This window comes from Pygocentrus nattereri, chromosome 17 (genome assembly GCF_015220715.1).
Source record: "Pygocentrus nattereri isolate fPygNat1 chromosome 17, fPygNat1.pri, whole genome shotgun sequence".
NCBI classification, from domain to species: Eukaryota; Metazoa; Chordata; class Actinopteri; order Characiformes; family Serrasalmidae; genus Pygocentrus; species Pygocentrus nattereri.
Window position 1 is genome coordinate 14086158 of NC_051227.1, and position 25264 is coordinate 14111421.

General features: G+C 39.0%; 1 protein-coding gene across 2 annotated transcripts in view; it reads left to right on the forward strand.

The window, feature by feature from the left end:
- Nucleotides 1–25264, forward strand: part of tox (thymocyte selection-associated high mobility group box) — a 127190-nt gene that overhangs the window by 68350 nt on the left and 33576 nt on the right. For both annotated transcript variants that reach the window (XM_017706335.2, XM_017706336.2), the window contains exon 4: nucleotides 6696–6935. In XM_017706335.2, the coding sequence (XP_017561824.1) occupies nucleotides 6696–6935 (240 nt within the window). The remainder of the gene's footprint in view (nucleotides 1–6695; nucleotides 6936–25264) is intronic.

Genomic DNA, 25264 nt, shown 5'->3' on the forward strand with positions numbered 1-25264 from the left:
CAGACCGTCTACAGCTGTCAGTCTGTGGTTCAGATAAAGCAGCTACTGTCATTTTCACCTCTGCTTGTGTTTCAGGACACGTTTGACTCGTATTTGTTCGTGTAGACCAAGTTTAGTGATCATAAAGCAGCTGTGCTGATGTCATTAATCTTCAGCTCTGAGCTTCATGTTTATCAGAGCGTCCTCCTCAGTGTGAGGAGCAGGTTTCGTCTAAATAACAACTCGTTTTCTTTTCGTAATTCGTAATGTTGTCTTTTCCAGACTGGTGTTGACTCTACAAAGGCTCTTCCATAGAACACCAGGGACACGGGGAGGTGTTTTAAGTTGGGGGTGCCTAAAATTTAAGCAGCCTTTATGTGGCATGGCCGGAGACGTCATGCAACATTTAAAAATTAGCATTTTTAATTTGTTTTATTTGTAACTTTTCCCTTACATCAAACGTCATGCGGTGCTATAATGAGACGAGAGAAGACAACATGCACAGCTAACTGACACATCAGCCCAACAAACTCTACTAACAAACTCAACAAACTTAAACTCTCTACACCCTCATTCTGCATTAAATTTATGCAAATGAGCTGAGTGGCAACCAATCAGAGAGATTTAACACTGCAGCACGCTCTGAGCGGAAGATATAACCATGAATAAAAGCATCATTATTACGACAGATGACTGTTTTTAAAGCTTAAAAACGATGTTATCTGCTCGGGACTGAGAACTGGCCTACAGTCTTAAATACGTTGGTTCTTTAAGAGTAGGAGACCCTTATTAGTCCCACAACAGGGAAATTTCACCTCCGCATTGAACCCATCTGTGCAGTGAAACACCACATGCACACTAGTGAACACACACACTAGGGGCAGTGAGCACACTTGCCCAGATCGGTGGGCAGCCCTATCCGTGGCGCCCGGGGAGCAGGTGGGGGTTAGGTGTCTTGCTCAAGGACACCTCAGTTATGTGCTGTTGGCTCTGGGGATCAAACTGACAACCTTCCAGTCACAGGGCTGGTACCCTAACCTCCAACCCACAACTGCCCGAAGGGTTAAGGGTTCTTTAGTAAAGAAGATGGTTTAATTTAGAACCATAAATACTCAAAGAACACTTCTCAATCTTAAATGGTTCTCTGCATGGTGAAATGGTTCTTTAGACTGATGGAGAATGTGCTCTATATAGTTCTATATAGGACCTTTTTGAAAAGGGTTCTGTACAGCACCAAAAAGGGTTCTTCTGTTAAGATATCAAGCTTGTATACTGTGGAAGAACCCATTAGTGTTTAAATAAATAAGAACTTGCTGTCCTACATTTTCATGTCATTACCGAAACACAGATGTGTACAGTGTATACAGTATGCAAAAGTTTTGGCACCCCTACTCAAATTCCATGTTGTGTTGCTTTTAAATAAGTGAACACAGGTAAATATGACATTTTTCTGATAGGTTTAGTGCACAGTTTTTATTTGAGTTTAACATATTTGCAAAAATTAAAAAATGTAAAATAGAAAATCTGCCATAACTTTTGCCCAGGCTTCATTTTTATATTTGATTTTTCCCCCAATATGATAAAGTCAGTAAATAAACAGTGATTGTGTATTAAAATGTGCAGCAGTGTGGAGGTGTAACTCATTCACACTCGGAAAATCAGCGAAAACATGGAATTTAGCAGGGGTGCCTAAACTTTTGACCAAATTGTAAGCAGTTAATAATTGTTTTGTGCTGAGTGGAGTGTAATTGAGTTATCTTATTGAATTTAAACTCCAGGACAGACGGTGTTTTTCTGCTGTCCGTCTCTGGAGCTGCAGAGCCTCTGAGGCTTCACACTCTCCGTCTGTAATTGGCAGGAAATTTAAAGCTGCTTCTTCCTGGTTTGCTGTTTATCTCCCTGCAGCTCCATCAGCCTCCTGATAACCGACAGCCAGTCAGCCGCACCGGGAGATTCACCATCCGTCGGACAGTCCAGTCGTTCTGTTTACACTCCAGTTTTAGTTTTTGTAGGTTTTTGTCACAAATGCTGAATTTTATATTATATTTATAAAAACCTCGTATCTCCAAATAGTTAAATTTACAGTAGAAGGAAAAAACAACTTTAGTTTTAATGTAAATCAGTGTAACCAGAATTTCTAAGTAATTTTGGCCCGTTTCTTTTGGTCCGCTCATCATGAAATTTACACACAGATGTGAAAAACTGAAAAATGACACAGATTCATTTTTGAGCTTTCGATATTTGTCTGTACATTTCATAATGAACTTATGAGCTCTTATAATGTGTTATGGACAGTACTTATAATGCATTATGTTCACAATTCATAAGGCGTAATAAGCAAGGCTATAATGTGTAATGCATCTTATAAATATTTATAGCCATGTTTATAATGCCTTATGAATGCATTATAACATGTTATGAATGTGTTTATAGATGCTTACAAACGTGACATTGATTATAGAATCGTTTTATTCACACATCTCCAAAAAATGGTTTTATATGAGTGAAATCAGCGATTGAATTTTTTGGACGGTTGTGTAAATAAGCTGTATTTTTTTAAAGGGGATGTGACCTAAAATGGCTGTTTAATATGTTATGTGTTCTGTACATGTGGCCGTGATAAACCAGCTAAATGAGGAAAGAATTCCAAACAGCCCTGAAAAATCCACCTCAGTTCAGCTTTACTGCTTTTCCGCACCTCCCACCTTCAGGATGCATCAGAAGGCGGTTTTCCTCAGCTTTACACTGGAAGATCTCATTCCAGAGTCTAGAGACGCCTCCTTCGAACGAGTAATCATAAACAAATACATAATAAATGCATTCCGTTGCATAAATGCTGGAAATGAGAGTAAGTTAGAAGTGATGTAGGTGCATCTTTTCTGCTTTATTGATGTTCTTGATGATTTTATGATTGACATTAACACCATTTTGGGGAAAAAAAGAAAAGAAAAGAAAGAGGAGTGTGAAGCAGCGTCCTGTATTAATTGTGTTAATCACTCTTAGAGGTCGTGCACGTCAGTGTTTAATCGTTTTCTCTGTTCTCTTCAGGCTAAATGTTTACTTATAGCTCTGTTATCGTGGAAGGAAATGAATCAGGCAGATTAATATTGACCTTTTGATGAAAAAACTGTCGCTGGGCACATTTTCCTCCCTGCAGTTTATTTATTTTACTGGAATAAATTCACTCTTTGCTGTTAGAAAGGCAGTAAATTATTAGCTGGTGGTGACATTAATGCAGCCCACTGCTGCTCCTCGCCTTGTTTCGTGGCATTTATTTATTTCTTTTTTCATAAGTTGGCAGTAAAGCCGTTCCTCTGAGGACCTTACTGTATGAATTATGCCAACATATTTCCCCCAAACTCAGCGCCGACATCTGTGAGGCACAACACAATCAGATATGCAAATGAATGGGATACGTTGGCTTTTAGAGGCAGAAGTAGGAAGCTCATTAAATCGATTATTGCAATCCTTAAAAGTAACAGTTGGAGCGTTATTTGAGTCGAGTTCGGATTTGGAACTGATTTTGTACCTAATTGCCTGAAGCTGGCAGGCTGACAACTTCATTTAGCTCACCGCAAATAAAGAGCTGTGTATTAGAGCTAATAAAGGAAGAGAGGGGGGGAGAGAGAGAGAGAAATAGTGGGGGGGAGAGAGAGAGAGAGAGAGAGAGAGAGAGAGAGAGAGAGAGAGAGAGAGAGAGAGAGAGAGATGGAGAGGGATGGAGCGAGAGGAGAGAGAGTGAGGGGGGCGGTTTATTTCATTATCTCAAATTGAATTAGCAGCATATTCTTGTTTCCATTTGAGTTATTGTGATTATTATTAATATTGTTGTTGTTTTTTTTTCTCATGTCAAAACTATATATATATATATTATATGTATATATACGTATAGTGTGGGTATATGTATTGTATATGCATTTTTTTGCTTTAGTACTTATATTGACGAAGAACAAGTAGCTTTACTTTTTGTATCAAAACATGTGTTTTTCTGAGTGTGAGTAAGGGAACACATCTTCTACAGAGAAGCACTGCTGCACATTTTAATACACAGTTGTATTATTGTTTATTTACTGATTTTAATGTCCTGGAAAAACATTAACTTTCCCACAAATTTCCCACAATGTGTTAAATTCAGTAAATAAACAGTAATTGTATATTAAATTTTGCCGCAATGTGTTTGTAGAGGACGTGTTAATTTATTCACACTCACAAGATCAACAACAACATGGAATTTGATCAGGGGCACACAAACATTTCCATATATATGTGTGTGTGTGTGTGTGTGTGTGTGTGTGTGTGTGTGTGTGTGTGTGTGTGTGTTATGTATATCGCTGCTGTCAGAAAAAAACCTCATATCTCCAAAATGGTAATTTTACAGGTGAAGGAAAAAAAACCTACTTTACTTTTAATGGAAGTCAGTCACTTTGGTCTGTTTATCATGAAATTTACACACAATGTAAGGAGCAACAATTTTTTTTCCAATAGCAACTATATATATATATATATATATATATATATATATATATATATATATATATATATAAAATCTCCCTTTTCCTTCTTCTTCTCTTTCTGGTCTGACTGAGTGGAAAGGCTGAGCTCTCTGTAGCTCCTCTTTGCTCTCTACACATCAGGCTGTGGTCTGGATCTCCTCCGCGTTTCTGCCGATATCTGTGTGTGTTTTATTTTCTCGGCGCAGTATTTCACTCGCAGGGGCTGTTTACAGAATAATTCATGAATTTGCTCGGTTTTATATGCCGCTTTCATCTCCTTATCTGCTTTACATCTTTTTCATCACAGCTCTAAACTGACAGGGGCCAGAGGAGCCGCGAGACGACGGCACACAGTTTCACGAATATTAATAAATAAATAAATAAATAAATAAATGAAAAGGGCTGAATCTGCAGCCAAGGCAAACTTCACAGCCAAAGAGAAATCTGCCTCGATTATGGAAAAAAAGCACTAAAAGCACCCCTTTGTGGTGGTCTAATGAGACTGAATCAACATTTGCGCTCAGCTTTATCCCTTAAAACTGCTAATCGTGAATCTCGCAGCTCACTTTCATGAGTTATTTACTATTTCAGATACACTGTGTATTTACATTGCTGTGATTTGTGGGTTATTCAGCTTATTTTAGTGTTAAATCATCGCAAGTGTGCATTTTTTTTTAATCGCCAGTACGTCCGACCTGGAAAATGCTCTGTGAAACGTATTAAACATCAAAGTATTTTCTGTATTTCAAAGAAACCACAGCAGAGACTGTCTTTACAGCCCATCGCTCGCTTATTTATGAGTGTCAAACGGCCAAATCCGTCTTTGCTGGCTTTGCCGCGGCAGCGTTTCACATGTTTATACTCGCACTGAGTGTATTTCTATGATATCGTGCATTTCATCAATTTGATAATCATCACATTGTACCATCTGTACTTCGTTTTGTTTCCCCACAAGCGCTTTTACTGTGGTTATACGCGCAATATGGTCCCATGTGTCATCATAAGTCATGTTTTATACTCGTTGATGTGCATATTTGTGGCTGTAGATGAGAAAAAGCACAGCACAAACTACAGACTGACTCATTTCACTACATAGAATTTACATTTACACATGTCTTCATTGATTAATTAAGTGTATTCATAGCCAAAATGGCTCTATATGGTATCATATATGTGTATGTCTTCTAACAATAGGGAAAAACTCCTTTTGGACTTCTATATATGATTATACTGCCAGATTAGTTCAAACTGTCAATACCGAAACATGAAAAGCTTTTGTTTGTGGGCGGGGCGTGATTTAGCCACGCCCCTGCATTTTAGAGCAGGATGTGAGGCTGCATCCCTGTCCCTCATAGCCACGTGGTGAGCAGTTAGATCCCATTGTTTTGAAGTAAACATGTCCCAAAGTCTGAACATCAGTGAGGAACATTTAAGAATCTTCTCTACCGAAACACAGATTTTCTGTAATTAAGTACTTTTTCAGTTTTAATGAAAAATGTGATGATACTGGCTGCGTGTTTGAGCTCAAAATGAGCTAAAATTGTCACCACTGAAACACTTGGTAAAGTTTGGGTGTTGTGGTTGACTTGCTAGAGACAAAGTTGAATGTTCAGGCATTAGTTTTAATAAAATAATCATAATTAAGGTTTAGAGTCGCTCAAAACAAAAGGATTTTAGTCTAAAAGTCCAAAATCAGTTCAAATCCCGAATGTGCTTCAAATTGTAAGAGCAGATGAACCCTTTTCAAAAAGGCTCTTTCTTGAACCATCTGCAGCACGTTGTCCATCAATCTAAGGAACCCTTTAATCACGTGAAAGGTTCTCAGTGTGTTCATGGTTCTATGTAGAACCTTTTTCTTTATTAAAGAACCCTTGAAGCGTCATCTTTTTCACGAGTGTTTATATGTAATGGATTATAGGATTATACAGGATTATATGTAAATGTTTTCATTTTCTTGACACCACAAAAACAGTAAATTCATAGTTTCAGTACATGGACGGTACGGATTGGAGAGTTTTGAAACTTTAACGATCCAACAGCCGCCTATATTGGTGGGAAAAAGTAAGATAAATGGGGTTTCCTGTGATACGGGCCCTGTGAAGTTAGATTTAGAGTATTAGCTATAAGGCTTAGGGAGAAATTGAATTTAATAGCTCTTTAGTTTGAGTCCGAAGCATCTACGCCGAACCTTCATGCTAACAGTCTCTCTCCGTGTTCCTGCAGTCCTATCCAGTGCCCGGTCTTGGAGACGAGGACTTCAACATCCCTCCCATCACCCCGCCCACTCTGCCTGAGCACGTTTTGGCTCACCTGCCCGAGACGGATTCGGCGTACCACCCACTGTGCCCACCCGTCTCTCAGAGCGGGCTGCACCCCTTCCACCTGCAGCCCGTAGACCTGCCCATGTCTGTCCCCAGCATGGTGGGCCAGGACACCAACCTCATCACCAACTCACTCTCAGTGGTACGTTTTTACGCAAGTTCTACACTGTTACCCCAAATTTGGTCGATCTCGGTTGTTTGGTGTCTGGCCTTTACTGCTTTAGCTTTACGAGGATAACCTCTTATTCTCCTGGCTATATCTTCGTTTGTCTATCTGAATTTTCAGGCAAGTTATTCAGTAACTGCATGAAATAACTGCACATATTTATTTATTTATTTATTTTTGTAAAAGTCCTCAAATGAACAGAACATGTGTATGATCTAACCATATTACTATATTGATTTACCGGAGAAGGAAAAAACTTACTTAACTTTTAATGTAAGTCAATGGAACCAGAGTTTCTGTTGGTCCATTCATCTTGAAATTCACACTCAGTGTAAAGGGCAACAGGCATTTTCAAATTATGTCAAAAACTGAAAAACGACTAAATTGGAGAAACAAGGTTTTCTTCCGACAGCAGCGATATGCTTATAATTTACTGCTGAAAGCCAAAAATCTCAGACGCTCTTTGTGTTATTTTATATTAGTAATGTTTACAGAGCAGATCACTGAAGAGACGCCGTCTGTTTATAGTTTATAGCCCAGATTTGGGGAAAAACGGCTCGACTTTCAGTAGAAAAACAAACTTCAGCTTCTTTTATTATAAGGGTTTAAAGTGACATCACCATCTATTTGACTGGAGAGAAGAGTTACAGCCTCACACGACGCCCAGCTTCTGAATGTAGCTTATGAAATATGAAGAACATGACCAAGTGCACTTTGGAACCACTGGTGGTCTCAATGAAATGAAGAGGCTGATGTGGCTGGACTGGGAACTAAATTCAGTCTGGGATTTTAAGGAGTTAATGACATTTGCACGTCTCATTTATATCATGTGACAAAGAGAGAAACACAGATGGCGCTCCAGTTTAGCTTAGCAAAGCAGCGCAGGAATGAGCCGCACTTCAACCCCCTAAAGTCTCAGACTTGTTACACACTAAGGCTAATTATTCAGTAACTACAGGGACTTCAGTACAGACTGTCTGCTTGCCGTGGATCCTGGACATTTAATGGGTTAAAGCTTGAATGTTTTAGTCTCTTTTCTGGATTTCTTTTCAGTTCTCTCCCTTTATTTTACATAGGACTACAGTAGAAACCACCATGCATTTCTCTTTCTCTCACCCTCTCAGTGATACACACACATAGGAGCCCACTGGGAACTGTACTGGTCCTCCTGAAGGCCAGTCCATCCCTGGTGACAAATAGTGGAAGCGTATACCCCAGTGATTAGCACTGTACAACATCTGTCCATCTTTCTAGATAACACTACGTCATACAGTGTCAGAAACACACTCTCAGACATAAAAGCAGTGAATGTCACTGGGGTAAAGTTCAATTATAATCTATTGAAATTATTGACACCAGTCAGGCATAACATTGTGACCCCCTCCTTGTTTCTACGCTCATTGTCCACTTTATCAGCTCCACTTACTGTATAGGTGCACTTTGTAGTTCTACAGTTACAGACTCTACTTAGTAAGGCATGGAAATGAGTTCCTAATGCATGGCCACAACTTAGTAAGGCATGTAAACAAGATCATTAAGTCATGGCCACTACTTAGCAAGGTATGGGAATGTGTTCCTAATGCATGGCGACAATTTGGTAAGGCATGAGAATGAGAATAAGCCATGGCCATAACTTAGTAAGGCATGGGAACCAGATCCTTCTGCGTGGCCACAACTTAGTAAGGCATATAAACGAGATCCTAGTGCGTGGCCACAACTTAGTAAGGCATGGAAATGAGTTCCTCCTGCGTGGCAACAACTAAGTAAGGCATAGGAACGCAATAATTAAGTCATGGCCATAACTACCAGGTCTTCCAGGTGGTTGTTAGGAGCCACAGTTTCTCAGTTCACACTTTAGCTTACATATTTAGTCGTGTATATTTTCTTCTTGACACATAAACATGAATCTTGTAACTTAATGGCTGTTTTGACTTGAGTTTGCAGAAATGAGGCGTAGTCTGTTTCTCCGGGTTTATTTTAGTTTTCATTAAATGTTAAATGTCAATTTCCACCTTTTCTTTACACATGAAGATCATTTTATGTGGGAATTACCCTCATTCTAAAACCACCCAGTGACAGAGTGTCAGTCATGACTCTACACTTTGTACATTTTTACACATTTTTTCCTTAATTCTGGTCTTAGGTCAGCAGAATGTCCCTCAGCTCTATTTATATGTGTATGAAGATGTGTCTATAGGGCTTTCCTGAGAATCGAAACGCGCAGGCTGGGATCGGCTCTAGCGCTGCAGACAGTGCTCTGGTGACATGAGCTGGGTGAGGAGCTGAGTGTGTGACTAACTGTGGTCAGAGTTGAGGATGGAGGCTGAATGTACTGAGCGCGTGACTCAGACCGAAAGCCCGTTTTCTCAGCTTTCAGCTATTGTTTTCCACACACCTCATGTCTGCCGGCCCCGAGCCCAATATTGAGTGGTATTTACACTTCCTGTGGTGTTATCAACCACAGCCGAACCTTTCTTACGTACCGTGTGATTTATTATGACATTTCCATAATCATAACCGCATTGGCTTTAGCCTGTTTTCTGGGGTGATGCACTTTTATCGGAAATTAATGAACAACAGAGCAGTGTGTCTACCAAAAAGGATGACTTGTGTGTGTGGAAATTTGGCACAATCATTCTGGCACAAAATACTTACACCAAGTTCACGGGACGTTCAAGTCATTCCCATTACCGTATCGTCATTATTGTCAGAAATGCTGCATTTTCACTGTAAATTAACTGGATTAATTCATAAATAATAGAAAACGGGTTTCTACCCAACACTATGACTTTATGACTTTATTATAACATGAATAAATGTCTTCCTATTTTATTTATTGTTCATTCAGCTCAAATGCTTCCATGTACTGTCAGGGTACATTCGGTTACATGTCCCATAATAATAACTTCTTAGCCATTATAAGCTGCTGCAGCTTTATAGGCAATTAATCAATAATTGATTTTTTTTACTAAAAATGACTGACTCGTTTCAGTGGCACATTCATTTTTTATTCAGTATATTTGTTCTTCATTTGGCACAAATACTCAAGTGGACTTTTACACTCAATTCAATTTATTTCCATAACCGCACAGGTCATTATTTTCAGAGATGATGCATTTTTATTGTAAATACTGCATTTCAGAGAAATAGTTTCTAACAAACATTATGACTTTTATTGTTGGGAAATTACACAACCAAATATCTATAAGCATCTGATTTATTATGTATTTATTTTTTACATTATTGCTCATTCCTCTCAAATGCTTCCATGTACAGTCAGTGTACAGTGTACATTCAGTTAAATTTTCCATAACTGCATAGCATTATTTTTGCAGCTGATGCACCTTTATAGGCAGTTAATCAATTATAGAGTAAATGTTTCTGCCAAGAATGACTGAATTTTATCCGTGAAAAAATTTGCAACATTCTTTTTTTATTCCGTATGCACTTTTATTGTAAATAATGAACTTTAGAGAAATGGTTTCTACCAAACATTATGACTTTCATAGGTGGGAATTTAAAGTTGGGAATTTGCACAACTGAATATTATTTATTATTATTATATATATTGTTAATTCAGCTGAAATACTTCAATGCACAGTCAGTATACAGTGTACATTCAGTTAAATTGTTCATAATCATAACTGCACTGCCATTATTTGTGCAGCTGATGCACCTTTGTAGGCAGTTAATCGATAATAAATTAAAGGTTTCTACCAAAAATGATTGAATTTATCAGTTGCAACATTCATTTTTTATTCACGTAGATTTTTACAGTGCATTCCATGTATTTCCATAATCGCATAGTCATTATTTTTAGAAATGAGGCACTTTTATTGTAAATAATACATTTTACATAAGTTTTTCTTAAATTTACTGTTGGACATTTTGGGATGAGTTTCTTTATTGTTCATGTGGTTCACATACTTTATTTTATTGTCCGTGTGGATTCAGTTCAGTACATATAGTTATATTTTTGCACTGGGTTCACTTATGCACTCACTAAATAAATAATGGAGCAACAGTTGCCACCAAAAATGATTGACTTGTTTCAGTGGGAAATTTGGTGTGTTTGTTTATTATTCAGTATATTTGGCACAGACGCTTAAGTAGATGTATACACTGCATTCAATTTATTTCCATGATTATATAGTCTTTATTTTCAATGCACTTTGATGCACTTTTATTGTAGATCATAATAGTCTGTTTCTACTGAGCGTGATGCCATATGTCAGTGGGAAATTTGGCACGGGCACTTTTTTATTCGGCTTATTTATAAATGCTTCGGTGTCAGTTCAGAGTGCGTTCAGGTTATTTCCGTCATCACAGAGTCATCATTTCATGGCTGCTGCACTTCTATAGGAAATGAATGAGTAATAGAGAAATTATTTCTAGAGCCGTTTCTCCACTTTCTTTATTGTTCAGCTGGTGCAGGTGCTTTTAAGTACCATCATTGTGTCTGATATGTAAGAGTATTTCCATATTTAGAAACACACACTCATTAATTTCAGAGATGATGCACCTTTATAGTAAATTTGGGAATATTTGAGAAATGGATTGTACCAAAAATGATGACTTGTGTCATGGGAAATTTGGTACGACTCCTTTTTTTCTGTTCAGTTTCTTTCTTGTTCATTTGGCTCAGATATTTCACTCTTCTGTCTGAGTGCATTCAGCTCAACATTTCCATACACTGCAAAAATTAGTATCATGTCTTATGTATTCTGATTTTTTTTGTCTGTTTTAAGTCATTTTATTAAGACATTTTATCACTATATTGATAGATCATTTTCAAGTTCAATTTTAGTTTTTAACACAAGAAAAATTACCTGCTAACATAGTGAGATCATTTTACTTGATAAAATGACTTAAAACAAGTACAAATGTGTGGAAATAACTCTTGTGTGGTGTTGATGTGTTTGTAAAAATACCAGATGTTTAAAAAATCACAAGTGTCCAGCATAGGGTTCTCCTTTAGCAGCTGTAGCCAGTCAGCAGTCTGTCCATGTTGTCCACCCTCACACACACACTAACAGCAGGTCATGTAGTAGGAGAACAGAGTGAAGGACACAGCACCTCCACACTTTTACTCCCCACGGATTCAACCCAACACCACATGTGTAATATATATGTGTGGGGGGTGAACAGAGTGAAGCACTGAAAACTGGTTATTTTATATGTTCTTAACAGAAAATGAGCAAAAGCCAAGAATCTGAGGCTGAAATAATAAGAAATCACATCATTTCTTCTTTTGGTAAACATTGAAAATGAGTCCCACAGACCTGTTTACCACACAAAGGGTTCAATAATCTTGAAAGAAGGTTACAATAATCTCAACTGGAGAAATATTACATTTATTGTCTAGATTTAGGGTAATTTTACATCACAAGACACTATTTGTTTTGCAGCGTAATCATAACTGCAGTCATTATTGTCAGGGATGATGTTGGTAATGAGAATAAAGGGTCTTGGTCAGTGTTTATATGCAAAACTATGACAAAGAATTGCTTGATTTTTTTTGTTATTTGCAATGTTAAATGGTTCTTCTCTGTTGTGGAGAACTGATTGTATATGGTTAGTTTAAAGAACCTTTGAAATATGATGACTGGGATCAGTGGGAAATTTGGCACAACAGTTTTTTAATGCAATACTTTTGCTGCTTCATTCTTTTCTCTTCAGTTCCTATATTTTTACATACTTTATTATTTCCATAACCTCCAAGTTGCTATTTTTAGGGCTTATACATGTTTACATAAAGTTAATCAATAATAGAGCAAGGGCTGCTACCAAAAAGGGGTGAGTGGGAAATTTGGCACATCTATTTTTTTATTAAATGTATTTGTTCTTCATGAGGGACGAATACTTCAGTCCACTTTCACAGTGAGTTCAGGTTATTTTCTCCAGACGTGATGACCGCTAGTGTCGCTGGAAACAGATGTTTCGTGTGTTTGTTGTTCCTTCGGTACAGACGCCTCGTCCTGCCATCAGCGTCACTCATTTTACTACAACGTTTCCATAATCATAACCGCTTAGTGTGTTTTCAGGGTGATGCACTTTTAGTGGAAATGAGTAACAGAAAAAAGGGTTCCTGTCAAAAATGATGACTTGTGCTGTTGGAAATTTGGTACAGCCCCTTTTTTCTATGCAGTTCCTTTGTTGTTTATTCAGATCATATACTTCAACCTACAGTCAGTGTGTGTTCATTTCCACACTCATAACCGCACTCATGCAATTAATCAAGGTTCAACCAAAAATGACCAGTTTCAGTTGGAAATTTGCCACATTTTTTTTTTATTCAATATGCTTCTTCGTCATTTGGCACAAATACTTAAGTAGACTTTTATCTGCTGTGGCGACCCCTAAAGGGAGCAGCCGAAAGAAGAAGAAGACTTAAGTAGACTTTTACAGTACGTCCAGTTTACTTCCATAACCATGTAGTTTATTTTCAGAAGCACTTTTACTGTAAATTTCTGAATATTTGAGAAATGGTTTCTATCAAAAATGGCTTGTTGAAGTGGGAAATTTGGCACATAATAATATTTTGCCAACTTATTTTTTTTATTCAATATACTTGTTCATCATTTGGCACAAATACAGTTTCTGAAAATTGGAGAATTGTTTCTACCAAAAGTGATTATTTGTACTGTCGGAGATTTGGTACAACCTTATTTCTTTTCAGGTACTTTGTTGTTTATTTGGCTCAAATACTTCAGTGGACAGTCAGTGTGTGTTCATTTCCATAATCATAACTACATAGCTATTATTTTTTCAGCTGGTGCACCTTTATAGCAATTATTCAATAATACAGCAGAGGTTTCCACCAAAAATGATGACCTGTATCAGTTGGAACTTTGGCACATTTATTTTTTAATTTATTTGTTTTTCATGTGGCACAAATACTTAAATAGACTTTCACAGTATGTTCAGTTTACTATAAGAACCATATAGTCATAATTTTCAAATGTACTTTTATTGTAAATTTCTGAAAATTGGAAAATTGTTTGTACCAAAAATGACTGATTTGTATCAGTTGGAAATTTGGCACTTTTTTTCAATGTATTTGTTTTATTCATTTGCTTAATAGAATTTTTACAGTTACCTTCAGTTTATTTCCATAATCGCATAGTCATTATTTTCAGGGCCGATGCATCTTCATTGGTAATTAATCAGTAATAGAGAATAAAATGTCTATCAGTGTTTATATACAAAACTAGGATGACTCAGAACCGCTTGTATTTTGAAATGTGTCTTTGCTGGGTTAATGGTTCCAGTTGTATGTGGTTCTTTGAAGAACGGTTGTAAAGTGATGACTGGTATCAGTGGGAAATGTAGTGGAAATAATTGAGTAATAGGAAAACGTTTTCTACCAAAACTGTTGCTTTGTGTCAGCAGGAAAACAGATTTTTTTCTTTTCAAAGTCTTTGTTGATCATTTGGCAGAAATACTTCAGTGTGTGTTCGCAGTGCGTTTGCTTTATTTCCGTATCCATAGCCGCGTTGTCATCAGCGTTTCTTCAGGTGTGGTGATTATTCACAGGAAACTGATGAATAACAGAGTAAAGGTGTCTGTCTGTGATGACGACTGTCAGTATCAGTGGAAATTCAGCACATCAGACTCTGATTGTTCCTCTGGTATAGACGTCGCAGTGTTTACTAACTGTTTACTAACTGTTTACTAACGCGTTTCCATAATCATAACCGCAGCGCAGCTTCAGGGCTGATGAACTGGGACAGGAAGTTACTGAACAATAGACAAATGATTTATATCAAAAGTGATCAGCTGTTTATATTCATAATCATAACTACAGATATCCATCCATCCATCTATCTATCCATCCATTTATCTATCCATTCATCTAACTATCCATCCATCTCCATATGTCTATTCATCCATCCATTTATCTATCCATCCATTTATCTGTCCATCCATCTATCTCCATATGTCTATTTATCCATCCATTTATCTATCCATCCATCCATGCATCCATCCATTTACCTATCCATCCATTTATCTATCCATCCATCTATTTATCTATCCATCCATCTGCCTATCCATCTGTCCATCCATCCATCTGTCTATCCATCCATCTGTTCATCCATCTATCTGTTCATCCATCCATTTATCTGTCAATCCATCTGTTTATCCATCTCTATATTCATCCATCCATTTATCTGTCCATCCATGTAACTAGCCATCCTTCCATTTATGTATCCATCATCTATCCATCATCTATATATCCATCCGTCTATCCATCCCTCCATCCATCCATATATCCATCCATCTATCTATCCATCTATCTCTCTGTTCATCCATCCATTTATCTATCAATCCATCTATTTATCCATCTATGGATCCATCTATCTATCTGTCTATCTACCTGTCTATATATCTGTCAATCTATCCATCCGTCTATCTATCTATCTATCTATCTATCTATCTATCTATCTATCTATCTATCTATCTATCTATCTATCTATCTATCTATCTCTGTCTTCGTCTCTATCTCTGTTGTCGTTTGCCTGCAGAAGCTCCAGCTTTGGGTTTTTCTTTAGTTTTACATCAAAACACTCCTTTAAAGGAAGAGAAACACAGAGTGGCTCTTTTTCTCTCTTTTTTATTTATAAAAGACGTGGAGTGACATGAACACTGAAAGATTTCAAGATTCACAAAGGCATTTGTTCTTTTCACCTTAATGTTCTCGCTGCTCGCAGAACATCCATTTAGAGCGGCTATGAATTATGGTTGCCAGGCAACGGGCCGGAGAGCTTGTAGTTCTGCTGTGGAGAATGAAAGAGCTTCGCTGATGGAATTAATTTTCTCTGTGCATTAGCCTGTTGGAGCTGCCTTGTCTGGTGGAACGGAGAGCGTTTATGTGTCTCTTGCATTCTGTGTTTGGTCTTTACGGGTCCCCGGGCCTCGCCGCGGTTCTGTGGGTGCAGATAGTTTAGCCGAGTTAAATGTGCGTCTGAAACGCTTCCCATTAAAGAGAATGGAAACAAACAGAATAGAGTATCTAAATGGATCTTCAGATACTGGGAGAATCTGAGGGGGTTGGGGGGTTTGGGGGTATTGGGGCGGTTGGGGGGGCAGGGGTTGGTGAAGCAGAGCCTGTAATTAAGCTCCTTTAAGATCATGAGTAGATGGAGTAGATTTTATCTCTCTCCGCATCTGTGGTGAGCAGAGTTTCCTCTGAAAATGAAAATAAAAAGCTTTTATTTATTGAAACTGTGCTTCGGATTTAAGTTTCAGAAACACCAACTTTCACATCTGCTCAAATAAACAGAGAGAGAGAGAGAGAGAGAGAGAGAGAGAATGGGGAGGGCAAAGAGAGAGAAAGAAAATGAAAGGACGAATAAGAGCAGCAAGAAAGAATCAGAAGAGAGAAAGCAAGAGAGAGAGGATGTGGGGGGAGAGGGAGAGAGAGAAAGAGAGAATGAGAAGATTGAAAGGAATAGAGAGAAAAAGAGAATGAGAAGTGGGGGAATGGGAAGAAGAAAGAGAGTGTGTGGGGGAGATGGAGAGAGAGAATGAGAAGATTCAGAGGGATAGAGAATGAGAGAATGAGAGGAGGGGGAATGGGAAGAAGAGAGAGTGTGTGGGGGAGATGGAGAAAGAGTGAGAAGATTCAGAGGGATAGAGAATGAGAGATGGGGGAATGGGAAGAAGAGAGCGAGTGTGTGGGGGAGATGGAGAGAGAGAATGAGAAGATTCAGAGGGATAGAGAATGAGAGAATGAGAGGAGGGGGAATGGGAAGAAGAGAGAGTGTGTGGGGGAGATGGAGACAGAGAATGAGAAGATTCAGAGGGAGAGAGAAAGACAGTGGGGAATGGGAAGAAGAGAGAGAAAGAATGAGAGAGTGGGGGAATGACTAGAGAGAGAATGAGAAGGCATAGAGGGAAAGAGAATAAGAAGAGAGAAAGAATGAGAGTGGGGGTGGGGAAGAAGAGAGAGCGAGAGAGAATGAGAAGAGAGAGGAAGAGAATGAAGAGGAAGCAGGGAGGAGAGAGAGAACAGAAGAGAGAATGAGAGAGAGGAGGGGAAAGCAGAGTGGAGGAGAGAGAAATATGGAAAAGAGTGTAGAGAGAGATAGGAAAGGAGAGAAGAGAGGTGGAGAGAATGAGGAAAAAGAGAGTAAAGTGAAAGAGTACAGAGCCCCCCCTGCAGCTCCACCCACCGTCCCCCTGCAGCTCCACACCGTCCCCCTCCAGCTCCACCCACTGTCCCCTTCCAGCTCCACCCACCGTTCCCCTGCAGCTCCACACCGTCTCCCTCCAGCTCCACCCACTGTCCCCTTCCAGCTCCACCCACCGTTCCCCTGCTGGTCCACACACCGTTCCCCTGCAGCTCCACACCATCTGCCTCCAGCTCCACGCACTGTCCCGCTCCAGCTCCGCCCACCGTCCCCCTCCAGCTCCACCCACCAACCCCCCACAGCTCTACCCACCGTCCCCCTGCAGCTCCACACTATTCCCCTGCAGGTCCACACACCATCCCCTGCAAGTCCACACACCATCCTGCAGCTCCACCCACCCTCCCCCTGCAGCTCCACCCACCATTCCCCTGCAGGTCCACAGCGTCCCCCTGAAGCTCACACACCATCCCGCTGAAGCTCCACACCGTCCCACTAAAGCTCCACACACCATCCTACAGCTCCACACACTGTTCCACTTAAACTCCACACACCGTCCTATAGCTCCACATACTGTCCTGCTGAAGCTCCACACGCCATCCTGCAGCTCCACACTGTCCCGCAGTCGTGAAGACGCATTCGTTTAGCGCGTTTTTAAACAGATGCAGGTTCAGGCAGGAGAGTGAGGCTGAATAATGTTGCAGAGCTGCATACAGTTGTTTAAAATTCAGCCCAGTGTAATTTGGCTCTGACATTTACAGATGACGTGCAGCGTAATGAGCGTTTAAGATGGTTTACCTCAAATTACCTCACTGCTCATATTAACTCCCATATGTCATAATAAACACTGGGCTATTTTAAATCAACGACAAGACATTAACAAGCTGGGATTATTTAAAATAGCCTGGACAGTTTGAAGTCAGAGGCCCAGGCTTCAATAGGAAGATTAAAAAAAAATGTGTGTGTGTGTGTGTGTGTGTGTGTGTGTGTGTGTGTGTGTGTGTGTGTGTGTGTTACAAAACTCTATATATGTTGACGATAACTTCCTTCAGTGTATATGCAAAAAAGGCAGTTATATAGTTATATATACAGTTGTATACAAATAAAACATAAAATGTGGCCTTATATTTTATGTTTGTCATGGTATGTTGTTTATGTACGGTTTGTAGAAAAATATTGTATTCAAGATATCTTTAAAAATAGCAATAGAAGGAATATTTCATTTTTACATATGAAATATCAGGGCTTTTGTGTGTGTGTGTGTGTGTGTGTTTATATGTATGTATACACTAGATTTCCAAATGCATTCGCTCATCTGGCTTCACACGCATATGAACTTATGTGACATCCCTGTCATAATCCATAGGGTTTAATATGATGTCGGCCCACCCTTTGCAGGTATGACAGCTTCTTCTGGCTTTCCACAAGGGTTAGGAGTGTGTTGGGATTGTATAGGAATTTTTGACCGTTCTTCCAGAAGAGCGTTTGTGAGTTCAGACACTGATGTTGGACGAGAAGGCCTGGCTCACAGTCTACACTCTAATTCATCCCAAAGGTGTTCTGTCGGGTTGAGGTCAGGACTCTGTGCAGGCCAGTCAAGTTCTTCCACACCAAACTGGCTCATCCATGTCTTTATGGACCTGCTTTGTGCACTGGTGTGCAGTCATGTTGGAACACGAAGGGGCCGTTCCCAAACTGCTCCTACAAAGTCCAAAAATTGTCCAAAATCTCTTGGTGCTGAAGCTTTGAGTTCCTTTCACTGGAATTAAGGGGCCGAGCCCAACTCCTGAAAAACAACCCCACACCATAATCCCCCCTCTACCAAACTTTACACCACGCAAAATGCAGTCAGACAAGTGCTGTTCTCCTGGCAACCGCCAAACCCAGACTCGTCCATCAGATTTCCAGATGGAGAAGCGTGATTGGTCACTGGATAGAGAACTCGTCTCCGCTGCTCTAGAGTCCAGTGGCGGCGCTTTACACCACTGCATTCCACGCTTTGCATTGCGCTTGGTGATGTAGGGCTTGGATGCAGCTGCTCAGCCATGGAAACCCATTCCATGAAGCTCTCTACGCTGTTCTTGAGCTGATCTGAAGGCCACATGAAGTTTGGAGGTCTGTAGTGATTGACTCTGCTGAAAGTGGGCGACCTCTGCGCTCTATGCCCCTCAGCATCCGCTGACCCCGCTCTGTCATTTTACATGGCCGACCACTTCGTGGCTGAGTTGCTGTCGTTCCCAATCACTTCCACTTTGTTATAATCCCACTGACAGTTGACTGTGGAATATTTAGTAGTGAGGAAATTTCATGACTGGACTTGTTGCACAGGTGGCATTTGATCACGGTATCACGCTGGAATTCACTGAGCTCCTGAGAGCGACCCATTCTTTCACTAATGTCTGTAGAAGCAGTCTGCAGGTCTAGGGGCTTGGTTTTATACACTTGTGGCCATGGAAGTGATTGGAACACCTGAATTCAATGATTTGGATGGGTGACTGAATACTTTTGGCAATGTAGTGGAATACACCACACACATTATTATTCATAACTATTTTTATTTTTAAAATACATTTATTATTAATTTATTATTAATTTGTCTTTAACTTGCAGCAACAACTAAACATATTAATCATTTTTGAGTTTGATTTGTTTTTTGTTCAGTTTTTCAGTTATTCAGTGGTCACTGAGTCTCTTTTTCTCGTCATTTCAGCTTCCGTTCTTTTCAGAAGCCTCACTTTCAGCTCCTCAAAGAATCTGCAGATATGCCTCCAAAGCTCAGTCTTAGAAGCTGGTTGATGATTTTCTGAACTAATCAAACCCATTCAGTGGTGTTGAGGTCTGGACTCTGGGGCGGTCAGTCCATCGTTCAGCTTCTTTGTTTGATGTGTCCGGCTCCTTTTCTCAGTGAGGTTTTTCTTGAACAGCTACACGTCCTTTCAGACCCACAGCGCTGAGTGGTCTTCTCACAGTGGAAGGATGGACAAACACCTGTGGATGTTTTCAGATCTGAAGCAGCTTGATTTTCTCCTCTCTCAGAGATCAAAGCTTTAAGTGCTGTTTATCTGATGGGGGCAATTTTGGGGTCGACCAGCTCTTCCAGGTGGTTGTTAGGAGCCTCATTTTCTCTTTACCTTCTTTTATATTACATAGTTTTTGGTGTGATTCATTGACGTTTGCAGTTGTGTTGTCGAGTCAGTTTGATTTTAATGACTGAATATGTATTTGAATGTTAGTTTTATCTCTAAAATGAATAGGTATTGACTGTTACTGTGCTTTTCCTGTGTTCTCTTGCACAAGGACATGAAATGCGCTCTCATTATGGAGCTGGAGAAAGTGCTTATCGCTGCACTGTGGTTTTATTACCCAGCGCAAACAATTGGCTCTGATCTGCTCCAGCACTTAAGCTATTTATACCATTTTAATGGAAACAGAAGGATGTGAAAGTGGCCCTGAAGTGACAGGCTGCGTAAAGTAGACATTATTTTCCTCCCTTTAAAATGTCATTGGAGAGCATGGAAAAGTTCTGCTGTATTTTTTCTTACATCACTACCCCCCCCCCCCCCCTCTCTCTCTCTCTCACTCACTCTCTCACTCACTCCCTCACTCTCTCTCTCTTTCTCCCTTTCTCCCCCCCTCTCTGTCTCTCTCTCTCTCTCTCTCTCTTTCTCTCTCTCCCCCCTCTCTGTCTCTGTCTCTCTGTCTCTCTCTCCCCCCTCTTTCTCTCTCTGTCTCTCTCCCTCTCTCTCTCTCTCATTCACTCCCTCTCTCTCTCTTTCTCTCTCTCTCTCTCTCTCTCTCTCTGTCTCTCTCTGTCCCTGTCTCTCTCTCCCCCCTCTTTCTCTCTCTCTCTCTCTCTCTCTCTCTCTCTCTCTCTCTCTCTCTCTCTCTCTCTCTCTCTCTCTCTCTCTCTGTCTCTCTCTGTCCCTGTCTCTCTCTCCCTGTCTCTCTCTCCCCCCTCTTTCTCTCTCTCTCTCTCTCTCTCTCTCTCTCTCTCTCTCTCTCTCTCTCTCTCTCTCTCTCTGTCCCTGTCTCTCTCTCCCCCCTCTCTCTCTCTCTCTCTCTCTCTCTCTCTCTCTCTCTCTCTCTCTGTCTCTCTCTGTCCCTGTCTCTCTCTCCCCCCTCTTTCTCTCTCTCTCTCTCTCTCTCTCTCTCTCTCTCTCTTTCTCTCTCTCTCTCTCTCTCTCTCTGTCTCTCTCTGTCCCTGTCTCTCTCTCCCCCCTCTTTCTCTCTCTCTCTCTCTCTCTCTCTCTCTCTCTCTCTCTCTCTCTCTTTCTCTCTCTCTCTCTCTCTCTCTGTCTCTCTCTGTCCCTGTCTCTCTCTCCCCCCTCTTTCTCTCTCTCTCTCTCTCTCTCTCTCTCTCTCTCTCTCTCTCTCTCTCTATGTGCTGTAGCCAGACCCGCATGCAGATCTAATATCTTCTGTAAATGAAATTGCAGTTTAAATGAAATTGATACAAAATGAAAATGACCTGTCTTGCAGTACAGGTCAGTGGGTGTGATGGCTGTGGGGGGGGGTGTTGGGACAAGCAGGGGGAGGCGGAGGGGTGGCATTTGTTAGATAAAACTTAAAAAGTGCAGCACACGCAACCTTTAGGGGGTTTTGTAAGTGACCTCATCATGTGACCTCTATTCACAGCGGCCAAGCCTTTGTCCTCTCTGTAGTGGAGATTAATGGCCGAGCGCAGATGATAAATACCAGCAGCCTCTCTCTCTGACACACACAATTCAATAGCTTCTACAGCCTTCCACCATTCATCCACATACATAATAACACAATTTCTCTCTCTCTCTCTCTCTCTCTCTCTCTCTCTCTCACTCTCTCTCTATGTGCTCTCTAGAGCCATATAGATACAGTAGAAGTTAAGCAATAAGTAAGTGTGTGTGTTTTTTATATATATATATATATATATATATATATATATATGTATATGAAATATCGCTGCTGTCGGAACATAACCTTGTATCTTCAAAAAAACTTTACAGGAGAAGAAAAAAAAACTATTTTAATGTAAGTAAATAGAACCAGATGTTTTTCCAAGTCATCAAAATGGAGATACAAGGTTTTCTTCCGACAGGAGCGATATATATATATATATATATATATATATATCTGATATATATATATATATATATATATATATATATCCTCAGAGATTTTGGTTGGTTATTTGAGTTCCTGTTGCCTTTCTACCATCTCAAACCAGTCTGCCCATTCTCCTCTGACCTCTTATTGATGCATATATACATATATATATATATATATATATATATATATATATATATATATATATATATATAATGGTAAATATACACTGACGATTTCTTTTGGTCATGTGAGTGATATCTGATTAAAGCAGAAGATAAAAAGTACATTAAATAAATACATAATTTAATATGAAATAGTGAACATGTAAAATAGTAAGTGAACATGTAACAGATAAAATGCTGACATTTTTCCTTATACATAAAGCTAATTTATCTCAGTCATAAGAGTGTTTTTGCTTGTAAAATGAATACACATCATTAATATAGAGCAACATTAACACACAAACAGCTGAATTCAGCCAGAGTGTAAAAAAGTGTCTCATCAGATCTACTTTAAAATTACTTCATGTTGGAACAAGTAAATTAACTAGTTTTATTCAACCTACAGAAATCTTTTTTTTTTTTTTCAATTTAAGTAATTTTTTGAAAATTAAGTCATTTTTTGAGGCAGATCTGAAGAGCCACTTTTTTACATTGTAGAGTATTAATGTTATTTGTATTTATTGTAATATTAGTGTTTTACTGAGCAAACAAGTCCTCATTGCTTAGATAAATGTTTTCGATTTTTCAATATTGATTGTCGGAGGAAGATGTCGTATCTCCAAAGCAGTAAATTCACAGTGGAAGGAAAATACATTAACCTTTATTAGATATGAATGTACTATAATGTAATGTAGGTGTTACACCATTCATTTCGATATAAAGCTCAGCTGGAATTTTTCAAAAGATGTAAAAAAATAATCTGTATACATACAGTTCTGTACAAAAGTTTTAGGCAGTAAAAAAATTCAATTTAACTAGAATTTATCGGGGTATTAATCATTTATGTGCTCATAAAAACAGTAAAATTACAATCAATACTAACAATATTATTATACTGAGTAGTGATTTTATGTATTTCAGTGTGTTTGTTGTGATCCAGTACCTGCTTTAACTAATAAATACTTAATTATGTTCGGTGTTATGTTAACTTTGTTCTTCTGACAAGAAATCAGCTACTGTTCTTTAAAAAAAACAAGGAATTTATGTTCTATTTTTCTGCATTTATGTTTATTTGTGTTTATCTGTAATTATATATGGGATTTTACAAGCAACAGCGCATGTATCGTCCAGATAGCTGGTTCTGTGTTTATAATATGTAATAAAATAATGTATTTGTGTGTATTCAGTTTGAGTCTCAGCTCAGTGAAGGTATCTGATTAGGAAGACAGTCATTCTGCTAAAAGAGCTGCAGTTAGAGAAAAACACTGAGTTTTACCTTCGAGTTTCATTTGGTGAGGAAATAGAAAGCTGACCTTTATCACTGTGCGTGGTTTAAAAACTACAGAGGTTCCAGCTCAACAGTGACCACATTATCTTCCTATTCATGACACAAGGTGGGCATTGTCTGCTGAGCTGGAAAAAGCCCCCCTCCCCTAAAGAAAACACAAATGTTTCATTAGAAAGAGTGGGCTGATGCATAAAAAACATAGAGCGTGCGCCGGGCCTGCACGGTGACAACACACAAGCTTGCTTCACCAAAAACGAAAGCTTTACCTTTTCACTCCACGCCATAACAGAGATTAAACTCTGAATTAAACCAAGTTCACAGACACTTTTCCACACTGCACTTTCATTTCTAGAGAAGCGCACATTTACGGTAAAGTTGGAGTCGATCGGCTTGCGGTCAGGACCAAACTAACCCAACTAATTTCCCGCCAAAAATAACACACGATTACTGGAGTAGATCAAGCAGAGATGGTTAACAGTGAGGGGAACATAGTGGGCAGCAGTTTACTAAATGGGTCTCGCAGCATGTTCATTTGTTTTCTCTGCTTTACTTTCTTTAGATGTCCAGGGACGACATACGTTAATAAACATGCTGTACCTGCTCAGCCAACTTCTATGGCTATTCACCTTCCAACTTATGTTCTCATTAGTTATTGGCAATGTTGTCATTTCCGTCAACTAAAAAAGATGGTTTTCATGCTTAAATTGTTCTTTGCATTGTGAAGTGATTGTTCAGATGTATAGAGAATGTTTTCTATGTGGTAATTTTTGGAAACTGGTTCTGTATAACACTACAAAGAGTTCTTCAATTGTTAAGATGTCAAGCTTGCTATAGCAGAGGAACCCTTTTTGGTGCTCTCTCTCTATATATATATATATATCTATCTCTCTCTCTCTATATATATATATATATATATATATATATATATATATATATATATATATATACATATATATATTGCTATCGTCAGAACAAAACCTACCTCATATCTTAATTTTTGTCGATTTTAAGTTTTTGGCATAATTTCAAAATGCACTTTGCTCTAAACATTGTATGTAAATTTTAAGAAGGATGGACCAAAAGAAATGTCCAAAAATGACTTGGAAAAATGTCCGGTTCCATTGACTTATATTGAAAGTAATGTATGTTTTTTCCTTCTTCTGTAAAGTTACCATTTGGAGATTGGAGAGAGGTTTTGTTCCGACTACAGCGATATATAAAAAAACCCTCATATCTCCATCTTTGAAGTTTTTCCGTTTTTGGCATAATTTGAAATTGCTTGTTGCCCTTTATATTGTGTGTAAAATTCACGCTGGATGGACCAAAGGAAACCAAATTGGACCAAAATGACTTTTTGAAATTCTGGTTCCATTGATTAATATGAAAAGTAAAGTATGTTTTTTCCTTCTCTTTTAAAGGTATCGTTTATAAATATGTTGCTGCTGTCTGAATAAAACCTTGTATCTCCAAAAAAGTAACTTTGCAGGACGAGAAAAAATGTTCTTAACTTTTAATGGAAGTAAGTGGATAAATATATTCTTAATTAGCATTATATATCCACATCTATGGAAGCCATCATTACCATCTATTTACCCCAAAGCAGTTTGTTTCAGTTTGTTGCTGCTGTTGCCTGCAGTCTTT